We start from the raw sequence: 14788 nt of genomic DNA, 5'->3' as shown, positions 1-14788 counted from the left end.
AAGCATAAGAATTTTAAGTGCACTACTTAATGTATATTGAAACACTCAATTAAGCTGAAGCAAATTGAGGATGCTTTAACTTGGAAAAGTCCACACATGATTTAATGTAGCATAAATAATTAACCTCAAATTTTTGCAACTTCAGTTCATTCAGCTTAACTTTCCTAATGCTATATTGCTTAAACTTGCATATAAATACTATTCATACAGTATGCATTCCTAAATATACATAGGAGTAATTCTAGGAATGACATACCATGCCTTTTGCATGTCATATGCATACATACCAAATTAGAAATGCAGAACTATTAAGGAATGTTAGATGAGCAGGAGATTAAAATGTTCCCATATTTTTTACTTCCTTGAAATGAAAAGAGATAACATTTACTGTGGGAGTGTCAGCCCTGCGCAGCTGTGGGAGATTCAATATGTTAAGAGGCAAGTCAACATTGGGCTGTCAGCTCTGTGCAGCCCCTGAGAAGCAGCAAGGCTTTGAGGAGAAACAGGCCTGGGGAGAGAGATAAGAAACTGCCAGTCGGTGCTAAGGTGGCAGGGAAAAACAACGGCCAGCTGCAACACTGAGCTGTGGGAAAGTATGGAACTGTCTGATGGAACTGTCTGATGGGAGAGAGGGTTGATAGCTGTCTAGTTGCTGATTTGCTTGTTATGCTGATGGGAGCTTTAACGAGAGCATAAGTATGTATTATTGTAAGAAGAAAGAGAAAGGAAAAGAGAGAATAAAGAAAATAAATGGCCCCTGTCCTGCAGAAAGAAAGAAGAACACTCTGACTCTTTATTTTGGCTGCTACAATTTACCTCTGTTATCTCTGGCAGGAGCATCATTCTTAATAGGTGCCACGATTCGTCGACTCTATAAAGAAAAGAAATCTCTGTTATTTGATCACCTTATTACTGAAAAGGTAAACTGCAGCCCCACCTCTGCTGCTTTCCAGTGAATAAAAATAACACACCATCAGCAATACAGCAATACATACTGTTTCAAAACAACCTCCAAAACCTTTTCTATATTTTTCCTTGAGATATATTTAGTTATATAAATATTAGTCCCCAACTCCCTCTCTGCCAAACCTGTTCTTAGAAAATTTTTAGAAACCCCTATTCACCAAAGGAAAAAGAAAGGAACACAGTTATCAAGTAGCTCCACAGACACAAAAGTTAGATTTAAAAATTCAAGCATAACAACATGTATAGGAGTACTGTAAGTTTAATATGAACATGTTGCATAGGTATTACCAACCTTCACTATTTTGTTTACTTTGGCTGCTGGAGTAGGTGGTGGTGGTATCTCTGGACTAGGTTCGATATCTTCATCAGGTGCAAGATCTGGGTTAAGTGAAAATATGCTCTCCAAGTCAATCTGTGTAAAAGAATATAAAATGCATTTATGAGTCTTAGAACAATATTCACCCTCTCCATTTCTCCTGTTATGTTTGAGAATAAACAATAAATATTTTTAGTGTTTTTACCCCACAATTTGTTAATTCTATAACCTGAATGATCTTATTTTATGTTCATTAAAAACAGTGTAAGCTTTGGTCTTCATATTAGTTGAAAACACACCCTTCAGAAAAGGGATTAATTAAAAATGACCAACAGATAGTAATAATTTTGTAAAGTTATTAAAATAAAACAGAAGTGACTAGTATTACTGTGGTAATTTGACAATTACTACAGAATATGAAAGACATTCTGTAACATAAAGAGATCTCAATTATTTGAAATTTCTCAGACAGTGCAAAAGAAACAGACAAATTACAACCACCCAAAAAATAAAAGTGCAGTTGAAACCATGTTAGATTTATCATGCTATTTTTTTTCCTTGTTAGTGTTCCTCATTCAAAATGCTGTAAAAGGTAAGGGGCAGGAGGGGCGGGATCTTAAAAATAGCTGGCTTCAGATCTATTGAAACTTAGTTTCCTAAAAATCTTAAATAGCTTTAGTCTCTATTGATTGCCATGTCCTCTGGCTGGACCTTTCGAAGACCTCAATACTGTACAGATTCTGTGTGTCCAGAGGGATGAGCTCAGCTGATGAGATCACCAGGACATTCTCACAACTTCTTTTTTTCCTTTTTCCTGTGTTTTCACAAAACTGGTGAAGTGTAATTATTTCTGAGCTGCTTCTCCAAATCTCAGCTAAAACTGGCTAACATGGTCCAAAATTTACAGGAAGAGAGGATAGCAAAGAATAACTGGGACACACAAAGACACAATTTCTTAAGGAAAGCAAGGCTGGAAAATCATCACCTAAAATAAATAAATAAACAAACAAACAGATTAGCAGTTCAATCCCTCAATAATACAAACACAAAAAGGTTTCTAATCCATCTCCCACCGGTTTCCTGTCTGAACTGCAAGTCATTCTCCCTCTCAAAAATTTGATTTTTCTACTTGTAAAAAGGGGTAACAAGGTCAGCCTTTGTAATCTGGTTCAAAATCAAAAGATGAAAAGCAGCATTTAAAAGCTATGACACACAGCTCAGGAAGTCAAATTTAATACAACAGAAACCACCATTTGCCCAATAACTCCCATTCAAAACAGTCTGTAACCAAAGAATCATCAAGTAAATTAAGATTTATATTTTCTTTGTTTACAGTGCAAATTCCAAAGTAATATTCATGTAGATTACACATTTTTTAAAAGAAAAAATTGTAAAATAAATAGGTTTACCTCTTTGCCTTTAGCATCTCCATTTTCAATCCATTCAACAGTTACACTTTTATTATCTTCATTTAGGGATGTTACCATAGCTTGGTGAATTCGGCCTAGAAAGGAAACACAAATGATCAATTAACAGATATAAAAATTTTCCAGAAGTTATTTTAATCCCTGCACTGAGAAATGCAGATAGAGGCAGGAAGAAGATGGTTAAAAAAAAGTGATAAATAGAAGATGATTCCTGGCCACATACTGTAATCTGGCTCAGATTTGATCCGCTAGTGGAGGCTCTAATGGGACAGTCAGTGTACAAGTGAAAAACTCAATGAACAGAAAACTGAGTGGTAGTTAAATAAAATACCATGTGAAAGCCACGCCACTTTGACTCTCTTTTCTGAGAATCACCAACAGGTGGGAATGTTCCCTGAGGTGCACTCCACAAAGGCTTGTTTGTCTCCCTTCTAGGCTGATACAGTAAACTTCCCCCTTTGCTTCACTTGGTTCCTTTCCTCTAGCATTTGCTAGTTTTTATTTCCCTAACCTGTATTTTGACTGAACAAATCCTTCCATTTGTGCTTCCTGAGCATCATTCTCCTGGATGCCCCCAGATGTGTGCACTGCAGGGACGGTCTGGATTCCTCACTGAGGCACTGCCAGCAGGAGATCACAGCTGTGCCCTCCCCTCTGCGCACAAGCATTCCTCCATTCCCCTCATCCAAATGACATTACGCAGGCACACATCCTGCCCTCGGGACTGTGCCTGAATTCTGCTGGTGGCTGGGCTGAAGCAGATTCACTGAGCATGACGTTCCCACACCTCTTCCTTGGCTGAGCATTTCTGTGTTTTCTTTCTGATAGGTCCTTAATACACCTCTCCATTAATTTTTCTGCATTTAATAACCTCCAGTGACTTAATTTGGTGCAAGAACACTCTGTCATAGGACTGTTTCAATTCGCTATCTGGTCTGTTAGCAAAGTAGCAACAGAAGCCACTTTCTTCCTGTAGCAGTGCCACTTCTACAAACAGCATGCTGGAACACAAGGACACAAAAACTTTTCAGCACTGTGGAAAGTGGAAGACTCTTCAAGCTTAAATTGGTATAATCTTCTGCTACTGTTTTGAGGCTGTGACCCAGCTGTCAATCCAGAATCAAGAGAAAACCAATATATGAAAAATTTAAATTTAGAGAAACATATGTTATACAATACTATAACTGTAGGAGTCTGGGCCGTGCTGGAGGGAAGTTAGTGCAGACAGAAGAATGCAAGGACGAAGACAAGGCCAGCAAAATAAGGCTGGCAAAAACACACAAGATAGCAGATAAGTGAGAAACACCTGTGGTCAGCAAAAGCACACAAGTCTGAGCAAAACAGGGTATGAGATAAGGGAGTTTTGGCAAGTTTTGGGCTTTACGTGCTAATTGCAATTAACCAATGCAAATGCTTGTAGAGGCGCGTGAACAGCGCGTGCAGATGACCCGTAGTGTATTAGAAGATAGATGAGTGCGTGTACGGAACTTAGTAGAATATAAATGTAACCAGGATTGGAATAAAAAAAGATGGACGACCTGATCATCACATTGGTGTTGCGTCGTTTCTGTTCCCACATGGAGAAATAAGGACCCCGGCTAATGGTGACCCCAATAAATGGTGACCCCGACGTGCCAACGTGCCGACGTGCTGACGTGCCGGCATGCTGATGTGACCTGCTATCAATGGGAGTGATTTACTATCGACATGATTTACGACGTGATAGAATCGTTGCTGATTCTGATAGAATCGCCTGAACAGAAGCCGGAGGAAGGCGGGGGCTGTCGGCCGGCATTATCAGAGGTAAGCCGGGCTGCCCGAGAGAGGCAGGAGCGGATCCGCGCTAAGCCGGGATAGTAGGGGCTTAGATACCGACAGCATGGGGCTCGCTGCATCAGCGACAGAAAAGGCTGCAGTTCGAACTTTGATGCAGCTCGCAGAGGAGACAGAGGTGGATCTCAAGGAAGGGGATTTAGCCACGCTGCTTCTCTGGTGTAGACGTAGGACATTAATCACTAATACTGATCAGTTGTATGATGAAGAAGTTTGGAAATCTATTGGGACTGATTTGTGGGAATCGATTCAAGCAGGGAACAAGGAAGCGAGAAAATTAGCACCTACTTATCGAAGTGTGCGAGTGATAGTGGAAGCAATGAAAGGTCGGGCTTGTGTTGCTGCTGCCGCTGCTCGCACAATTGCTGCCGCTGAGTGGAAGGAGAGTGACAAGGAGGAGAAAGAGAAGGAGGAAAAGAACTTGTTATTTGATGGTGTGCCTGCGTCCTCTAAAGTTGTGTGTCCCGTGTCAGAAAGGGAATTTTGGGCAGGTCCTAGGATTGAGATCGAACCCTGGGTGCCGCCAACAATGCCCTCTGCCCCACCTTTGCCTGGTTCACCTCCTCCTGATACTTTGTCGAATTCCATAGACCCAGTTAAAGTGCCGCTCCCTATGGATGTGGATGATGAGTCATCTCGAGCAGTCTATCCTAAACCTCATTCTGAACAGCTTGCTAGTCTGTTAAAAGAACAAGAGAAAGCAATGTCTGACCTTTTGGATGAAATGCAACGGCTAGACCGTGGGTCAGCCAAACAGGCTATTCGTGAGGCGTATAGAAAGGCTCATCAAGCCATAAGGGATGGTTTGAAAGCAGTCGAAGAGAGCGTCTGTGGGCCAGAAGCTAGGGGTGCGCCCGGTGGGCAAAATAATTCTGAGAGACCCCCACAAGAGACTCAGATTACTGAGGAGAAATTGAGAGAGAAGGAAAAAAGAGCCAGAGCTTGGGTAATGCAGCTGTTAGAGGACGGAGAGATGACTCCAGAAGAGGCGGGTAGTTATCTGAGAGGTAAATTTGGAAATGGGCTTACATCAAAGGAACGGCGAGCATACGCAAAATATAAACAGGTAGAGAACGGAGAAGGGGAAGTTAGTTCAACGACTCCATTAAAACGGGTTGCTGGATGGCTGCAGGGCAAAGACGAAAGAAAAGGACATGAAGACAATGCTGCTTCTTCGGCATCCAGTCCTCCCGCGCCTGCTCCGCCCCCCCCCCAGGACCCTAATTATACTGTGGGGCAGAGATGGAAGGGGGTGATTGAACATGCAGTTATAGAAGGGCAGATGCTGCCACCTAGTGTCATGGCAATGCCAGTTGTCGTGCAAGGGAACCGGCGGGTGTGGCATCCATTTGACTGGAAGACTGTGACTCAGTTACAAAGAACAGTCATGGACTTTGGGTATGATAACAAACAAGTTATGACCGTGATACAATCCTTCTTTCGCAATCAAGATTTAGTGCCGACTGATATCAGAGCACTTTTGGAGATTATCCTTCCCCCTACTGCTTTTATGATGTTTAAAGAAAGATGGCATGAAAAATGTGAGATTGCAATGGTAAACAACCTCCATCAGTTGGATGGACATGATCCTTTAAGATTTGTTACACTTGATCAACTTATGGGGACAGGACAGTATTGTAATGGAGCAGCACAGGCAGCCTTGCACCCGCGTATAACACAACACTCTCAGGCACTGGCCTTAGAGGCGCTTCAAGAGCTGCCTCAAATTGGAAAACCAAGACTGCCTTATCATCAAGTGAAGCAAAAGCCAGATGAGCCATATATGCAATTTCTTGATCGATTGAAAGAGGCACTGGATACTGCACCTAATCTTACACCTGATGCTAAAACAGCGGTGGGGAAAGATTTGGCATATCAAAATGCAAATCAAAGATGCCAACAAGTGATTGCCAGTCTCCCACGAGGTGCTAGCCTGACACAGATGGTTGAGGCATGTTCACGATTGCCACCATTATTGGAGGAGCAAGAAAAGGCTACTATCCACGCAAGAGCTCTTGCTGCAGCTTTAAGACCTGTTACAAGTCAGGGAAAAGGAGATCCCGGACTTAAAAATGCTAGGAAAAAGGAAGGATGTTTTTTATGTGGTAAACCTGATCATTTTAAGCGACAATGTCCTCAGGCAAAGAAAGCTACCATAACAGCGCCATGTGCCGGTACCTGTAACCGATGTGATAAATTTGGGCATAAGGCCAGCGAGTGTCGATCAAAATTCAAGAAAGACGGGAGCCCCTTGCCGGGAAACTCCTCGCAGAGCGCCTTTCCGGGGGGCGCCAAGACACTCAAATTCCCCCAAGTGGCGGCTGCCTTGACGAGCTCTCAGCAGCCACCCGAGGAAGTGCAGGCCTCGATTTGGCCGTGGGAGTTGACGTCACAATAGTGGATGATTCAGTGCATGTAGTTCCTTCCGCAGTTACAGGACCGTTAGGACATGGACTTAGTGCATTATTGATAGGACGATCCTCGGCACCGAAGCAAGGAATTATGATTATTCCTGGATTCATTGATTCTGATTATACTGGACAAATTGGGATAATGGTGAGAATTCTAAACCCTCCAGCCACATTGCATCAAGGTGACCGTATTGCTCAATTAATTCCGTTTCGAGCACATGTTATTAAGAGTCAAGATCGCGAAAGAGGCGATCAAGGATTTGGGTCTACTGGACCAGTGACTGTTGCCTTTTCACAATTGATCACCAACAATAAGCCTATGAGAACAGTCACAATACTTGGGAATGATGGAGTTAAGATCCGCTCTGAACAAGTCACGCTTGACACTGGAGCTGATGTCACCATTATACCATATGCTGCATGGCCACCTTCTTGGCCTTTGATTATGGCATCCAACATGGTTGTAGGAATTGGAGGAGCATCCCCTACACAGCAAAGTGCACATTTTGTCACCATTATAGATGACAAAGAAGGTCTCAGAGCACAAGTGAAACCATATGTACTGCATACGACACTCTGGTTATTAGGGCGAGATGTCTTGTCTCAGTGGGGATGTGTATTACAAACGCCTTTTTAGAGGCGGCCATTGTAGCGAGCGACCCCCGTCCTGTTTTAAAACTGAGCTGGTTAACTGATACTCCTGTATGGGTGGAGCAATGGCCGCTACCAACTGAGAAGCTCGCTCATTTAAGGGATCTCGTGCAAGAACAATTGAATGCTGGACACCTTGTCCCTTCTACCAGTCCGTGGAATACACCTGTGTTTACCATCAAAAAGAAGTCTGGAAAATGGAGACTGTTACAAGATCTGCGAGCAGTTAATGCAGTTCTGCAGGACATGGGAGCACTTCAGCCAGGATTACCCAATCCATCCATGCTCCCTCAGGGCTGGGACACTGTGGTTATTGAGTTGAAAGATTGTTTTTTTACAATACCTTTGCATCCAGAGGATTATGAAAAATTTGCCTTCTCTGTCCCTTCTACAAATAGAGCAAAACCTTCTGAGAGATATCATTGGGTAGTGTTACCACAGGGCATGAAAAATTCTCCCACAATATGTCAGTGGTATGTGGATTTAGCTCTACGACCCTTTCGAGAACATCATATCGACTGTATTTTGTATCACTATATGGATGATTTGTTGCTTTGCCAAAAAACACCCATCTCTGAAGAACTGATTCAAGAACTGATAGAAGCTCTAAATATAATGGGACTTGTTGTGGCCCCTGAAAAGGTACAACGGACTGAGCCATGGAAATACCTAGGGATGACTTTAACTGAATCTACTGTTAGGCCACAGAAGCTATCAATAGTACAGAAAGGGGAAACATTAAATGATCTACAGAAATTGGTGGGAGATATTCAGTGGATCCGCAGTATTTGTGGCATTACTAACACAGATTTACAGCCTTTATTTAAGTTGTTGCAAGGAAATTGTAATCCTCAAGAACCTAGGTCTCTAACAGCGTCAGCTAAACACGCCCTGGATAATATTTCCCTGAAATTGAGTGTTAATTCTGCAGCTCGTATTGACCCTGCTCAAGCATTACAATTGTTTGTATATAATACAGAGTCAGAAGTATCAGCTTTTCTAGGACAATGGTGTGAACAACAGTCTAATCCCCTCAGAATTATCGAATGGTTATTTTTATCAGCCAGAGGACATAGAACAATAACAGCACGTGTGGATGCGATAGCAAGTATTATCCGAAAAGGTGTTCAGCGAGCAATATCTATTGCTGGAAAGGAACCGGATCGAGTAGTTGTGCCGTATGCACTGGACCTAATTCAGGCTATGTGTGAATCATCTATGTCCTTCTCGCTGGCTGTGATGAACAAATCCTATCAAACTGAGAACCATTATCCAAAGCATCCACTATTTAAAACTGCTTTAACAATGACTGCTGTTCCTGTCATTAGTCGACAACCTTTACAGGCTTTAACAGTATTTACAGATGCCAGCAGCAAGACCAAAACGGCAGGATTTGTTTGGCAGGAGAATGGAATATGGCAATCAGAACGCTTTGTTTGCGATACATCTGTACAGATTTTGGAGCTTAAAGCTGTGATTGCTGTGCTTAACCGCTGGATCATTCAAGATTTAAACATTGTGACTGATTCTTTATATGTGGCAGGTGTAGTACAACGAATCGAAAGGGCCTTGTTAGGACATGTGAACAATCCCACCCTTTTTCAGGCTTTCGTCCACTTACGAAATACTGTTAATCATCGCACGCATCGGGTTTTTAGCATGCATCTAAAGAGCCATACTAGGCTCCCTGGAGGTCTTGTAGAAGGCAACGCTCAAGCTGATCAGTTGGTTGCCGCTTTAGCAGACACGCATAACATTGTTCAAGAAGCCTACAAATCTCATGCCTTTTTTCACCAGTCTGCAACTGCATTACGTAAGCAATTTAACATCCCTAAGACCCAAGCACGGGCGATAGTGGCTGCTTGTCCAGACTGTGCCACTCCCACACCGCTACAGGACGGTGGTGCGAATCCTCGTGGCTTACAGCCACGGGAAGTTTGGCAAACTGATATCACTGTATTTCCGCCTTTTGGGCGTCTTCGCTACTTACATGTGTCAGTGGATACCTGTTCCTCATTTATATGGGCCTCTGCTCATGCTTCTGCCTCGGCAGCAGCAGCTCGTCAACATTGGACGCAAGCGATTGCGGTTATGGGGTGTCCAAAGAAAATTAAAACTGATAATGGTCCTGCATATCGGGCAGCCTCCACCACTGCCTTTTTACAACATTGGGGAATTCAGCTTCTCCACGGAGTACCACACAACTCTACCGGGCAAGCAATCGTTGAGCGCGCCCATCGTATATTGAAACATCACCTTGTTATTTTGAAAAAACAGGGGGAGACAGGGGGTTCCCCTCATGAGATATTGGCAAAAACATTATTTGTTTTAAATTGGCTTAATATATGCGGAGGGCAAGATGAACCGCCTGCATGAATACATATGCAAACAAACAAGCATGATTATTCTTTTCAAAAAATTCAAGTGCAATTGTATTCCCCTCAATCTGGGCAATGGGAGGGACCTATGCAGTTGCTAACTTGGGGAAGAGGTTATGCTTGTGTTTCCACAGGTAGTGATCCACCCAAGTGGGCCCCCGCAAAGTGGGTGAAACCATGGATCGCAAAGGATGACGACACCAACCCTGCATCCCGAGGCACTCCAGAGACACCAACATCGATTGAACTTGGTCCTGACGCCGTTGTTAACGGCACTACATCCAGCAAACAGTGAAGTTCTGTGTCTTTTACCGAATCTGCAGTCATTTTATGCGGCTATTCGAACACAGCCGCTCACCATAAAACAGCTTGAAGAACATGACACAGCTAGTACGGAACATGGTCTAAACTGTCGACCTTGGGTTTTTATACATTGTGCATGGTGTGACAGGGCAACTTGGAGAGTCACACGTGCGCATGATCGGGAAAGTGTGTATAAATGTCACTTGTGTGCTGACCGGATTATCTTTTACCGAAGCAGATTGGTTGTCTGATTTTATAGGTAGGTCAGTATATCAGCGATTAGCTGTTAGTACAGAAGGACAGATTAGAGTTTTAGAGAACAACAGCTGTTTTCTAGGGCTTTAAGCCTAATTGAAGATCTTGGGCAAAGAGTTTTAGCAGAAATTAGTTTTGAGCTTTGTAAACGCTTAGCTTTGCAATGTATTAGGCAAAATAATAAGGTCGTGGATAGGAGCTGTGGTGTTGGAATAAACGTTCCTCGAAGTTGGCAGGTGCACAAGGATAACTGGAGAAGAGAGGTAAAATGATGGCGATGTGTCAAACGTGGGTGATGTTTATTTTGATTTGTTTTATAGCAGGTAGTGAAGGGATTTTCGACATTACACCCAGAACAAATATTTGGGTAACATGGACAAATACAGCTGGGATGTCAGATTTTTGTTTGAGTTTGCAACAGGTGGATAATCCTTTTCGAACCTGTTTGATTGGCATTCTGTTGCAGGAAAATGAAACTGACTTTGATGGGTACTGGAAACAACAGAGGGTGGACCTGACTAGTAGCGAAAGTGAAACTTGTTTAAGTCCAAATGGCATCTATGTTTGGCCCACTATGTGTAGTGCGGCCTGGCAGAAGACAGTCATCGAAAATTTAAATCAATCAGCTCATTTACCTTTGCAGGAGCTGGACTTGCTAGCTAGCGTTGTGCCTGTCGAGTATGTTGATGTTACTGCAACTAATATGCAGGACTGTAATGATACAGTTCCTCAACTCCAGCCAGTGAATGGCACAGGAGTGGTTTGGTTCGATGGCCCATGGTATGTTTGGTTGGCACGGAGTGGGCAACAAGGCTTGTTTATGGGTTGTCAAAATGTAACAGGGCATTCTCCTTGGAATGATTTGAAAACAGGAGGGTTACCGTAAACACCAAAGGAGGTTTTAAACTTCCAGCCGGAGTGTTTCTGATTTGTGGAGATAGAGCATGGCCTGGTATTCCTGTACGACCTGTTGGTGGTCCATGCTACCTTGGGCAGCTAACATTGTTTACTCCGCACATGAGAGAGTTATTGAATGCCAGTAGGAGACATGAGTCAAGATCACGCGGATCTGTTCGAACCTTTGACGACACCTGCAACGACAACGTGCGGCTACCTTCATTAGCCACTGTTATAGCTACTCCTTTCTTCTTTCCGCAAGGAATGGCTGCCATAAATGCAAAAATATATACGTAGATTAGCATGTTGGAGTGAAAAGCCATTTAATCTAACTTCGCAAATGCTGAGTGCACTGCTTACTGATGTTGATAGTGTTAGGCATGCTACTTTGCAAAATCGTGCTGCTGTAGATTTTTATTATTGGCACATGGGCATAGATGTGAAGATTTTGAAGGAATGTGTTGCCTTAATTTGTCTGACCATTCGCAGAGCATACACCAACGATTAGCGAAAATGCAACATAACATGAAGCATATTACAGAGGGACATGGCCCCTTTTCAGATTGGCTCGTTGGTCTCGGACTGAGAGGTTGGTTACAAACATTGGTCAAAGGAGCATTGATGGTACTGATGGTATTGCTGCTTTTGATGTTGATTCTTCCTTGCTTGTTCCAATGTTTGCAGAGGATGCTGCAAAGTTTGGTTGAGCAAAAAAAAAAAAAAAAAAAAAAAAAGGGGGGGGGAGATGTAGGAGTCTGGGCTGTGCTGGAGGGAAGTTAGTGCAGACAGAAGAATGCAAGGACGAAGACAAGGCCAGCAAAATAAGGCTGGCAAAAACACACAAGATAGCAGATAAGTGAGAAACACCTGTGGTCAGCAAAAGCACACAAGTCTGAGCAAAACAGGGTATGAGATAAGGGAGTTTTGGCAAGTTTTGGGCTTTACGTGCTAATTGCAATTAACCAATGCAAATGCTTGTAGAGGCGCATGAACAGCGCGTGTAGATGACCTGTAGCCTATTAGAAGATAGATGAGTGCGTGTACGGAACTTAGTAGGATATAAATGTAACCAGGATTGGGAAATAAAGTGTGGGCAATCTGAACATCAGATTGGGGTTGTGTCATTCCTGTTCCTGCACGGAGAAATAAGGACCCCGGCTAATGGTGACCTCAACATATAATAATCTTTTGCATGTCAACAGATTTTATAAATTTTGAAGAAAAGCACTATTCATAGCCTGTGACACTGTATTAGTCACAAAGCCATCATATAAGTCCTATTACTTGCTCCTGTGCTCTGTTACTTTTGACAGAGAATAAATAATTAAGAAAGGTTTAATCTTTGCCTTAACAAGTGAAAGGAGATCAAAGCAGGCTGATGAATGAATAGAAAATACTGAATCCTCTCAAATACAGTAATCCAGCATGTTGTAACAAAAGAATCACAATAAATCTTCAGTCTCTGTGCCAGACTTTATCCACTCCCTGGCCAAGAAAGTGAATAAAAAAAACCACTAACAAAAATAAAAGTTATGCTCATCTTCCAGATATTCTCAGTTTAAATAGAAAATTTATATTATGTTTAAACTGGCAATATACCCATACAATTTGTTCCTCAAAATTCTATGTGTTACTAAAAGTTTACATGTTATTAACTGCCAGAAAGCACATACACATCTTTATAATTGCCTCTTGCTCTCCACAAACAGTATTCCATTATATTTTTCTAGTACACAGCTGAATGGCTGGCATAACCCTTGTCTAGCATATAAAGCAAGACCAAGCTGCAAATGCTAAAGCATAAGAGCCAAATCAATCTGCAGAGAGTGGTTGAAAGCAGCAATCCTGATTTCAGGTGCATTTTCTAGAGTTGGTATCAAAATCGGAAATGTAAATATGTTCATGTAAACATGAATGTGCGTTATGACAAACTGAAAAAGGAACATGTGATTTGAGAAAGGCTATCTTTACATACATCTCAAAAACAAAAGGAGAAAGTAGTCATAATGCAGATACACCAATACTTCACTTAGCATTTCTTTCATTTTTATTGCCTCTCCTCACATGATTAGAATTTACATCACAGGCAAAACTTTTTCTGGGGAGTTGGTCCATTGCTACTCAAAACTTGAAAGGCTATTATTTGTGTAAATAAATTCTGTCATACAGTGCACGGCATCTGGCTTATATCCTACTGACTAGAGCATGCAGAAAATATTGCTGCAAATACAGCAGTAAGACAACACAAATGTATGTGAAGCCATCACTTTACAATTACCTTAAATACACATATATTATAATATTCTCACTCCTGTCAATACAATGGAGAAACTCCATTCCCTCTCTTATACTTCAAACTCCTTATGCAGTTCAGCCACAAGGGAAAAGTTAACACATTTTAGTGATTGCGAGATGTGCAACACTGTGCAACAAAAATTCTAGATCCAAACTCTGCAAGGACACAAGTATGCTACATACCTTGTTTCTAAAGAGAAAGCTTTAAACAAAGCTCATGCTCTACCTCCCTCCACTCACATACACATTCAGTGTGTTCATCCATCGAGGGCAACTCTTAACATACTATCCCATAAGTAACAGAAGAGACTGAAAATACTCACACTTCCAGTACCTGGAATTACACAGAGCTTTCAGTGCCTGATGGGAGCTATGAGAAACTTGAACTTGCACTTGACAAAGCTTCAATAGGATTATTGATAACTTGAAATTGAATAATGTTCCCCTATGTGAAAAGCATGACCACCCACTGATAAAAATGCAACCAAAGTCAAAGATTTATTGTTATATGCAAGTTACTTGAAGTCACTTTGTTACTGCTTGGGATTGGACAATTATGTTTTACAGAGTTGGCGTTGCAGAAGGAATGTAGCAGACTTGTCCCTTTACAAGTCTGGGAAACTTGAAAGCAACTTATGCCTGATGCAACCAGAACTACCACTAGGTAAAAACAATAAGCTATCCTGAAAGCAGTATTATTTGAATAAAGCAAAATAAAAACCTCCACTACTACATTTAAGCCCTTAAGCAGCAAAATCCCTCATTCTTCTTTTTCAAGAGTCAAATATAAGATCGGGCTCAGTGTTGCTGAACATGACCCCATTCCAAAAAAAAAAAAACCTAGAAAAAATTGATCAAGTTACTTAATTACTAAATCTAACTGATAATTCACATTTTTAAAAATGTCACAAAGTTTTGGTCATAACACACAGTTATACAGAGTTATCTTCAATAACCTCTACTTACTTGTTTTAACTAAGCAATTCTAAAATTAACTCGGGTTCCCAGCAAATAAAAAAGAACAACTGAATTTAGACTGTAACAGTAGAGTTATCA

At 41.8% G+C, this 14788-nt stretch overlaps 1 protein-coding gene across 6 annotated transcripts in view; it reads right to left on the bottom strand.

Annotated features, from left to right (window-relative positions):
* The window catches only part of LOC141917768 (kinesin-like protein KIF2A), a 106246-nt gene that overhangs the window by 46450 nt on the left and 45008 nt on the right, over positions 1-14788 (bottom strand). For all 6 annotated transcript variants that reach the window (XM_074811223.1, XM_074811222.1, XM_074811220.1 and 3 more), the window contains exons 2-4: positions 2692-2786; positions 1259-1378; positions 817-871 (exon numbers count right to left, since the gene is read on the bottom strand). In XM_074811223.1, coding sequence (XP_074667324.1) covers positions 817-871; positions 1259-1378; positions 2692-2786 — 270 coding nt within the window. The remainder of the gene's footprint in view (positions 1-816; positions 872-1258; positions 1379-2691; positions 2787-14788) is intronic.

The sequence above is a fragment of the Strix aluco genome, chromosome W (assembly GCF_031877795.1).
Source record: "Strix aluco isolate bStrAlu1 chromosome W, bStrAlu1.hap1, whole genome shotgun sequence".
Taxonomy (NCBI): domain Eukaryota; kingdom Metazoa; phylum Chordata; class Aves; order Strigiformes; family Strigidae; genus Strix; species Strix aluco.
This window is presented reverse-complemented; position numbering and strand designations above follow the sequence as displayed.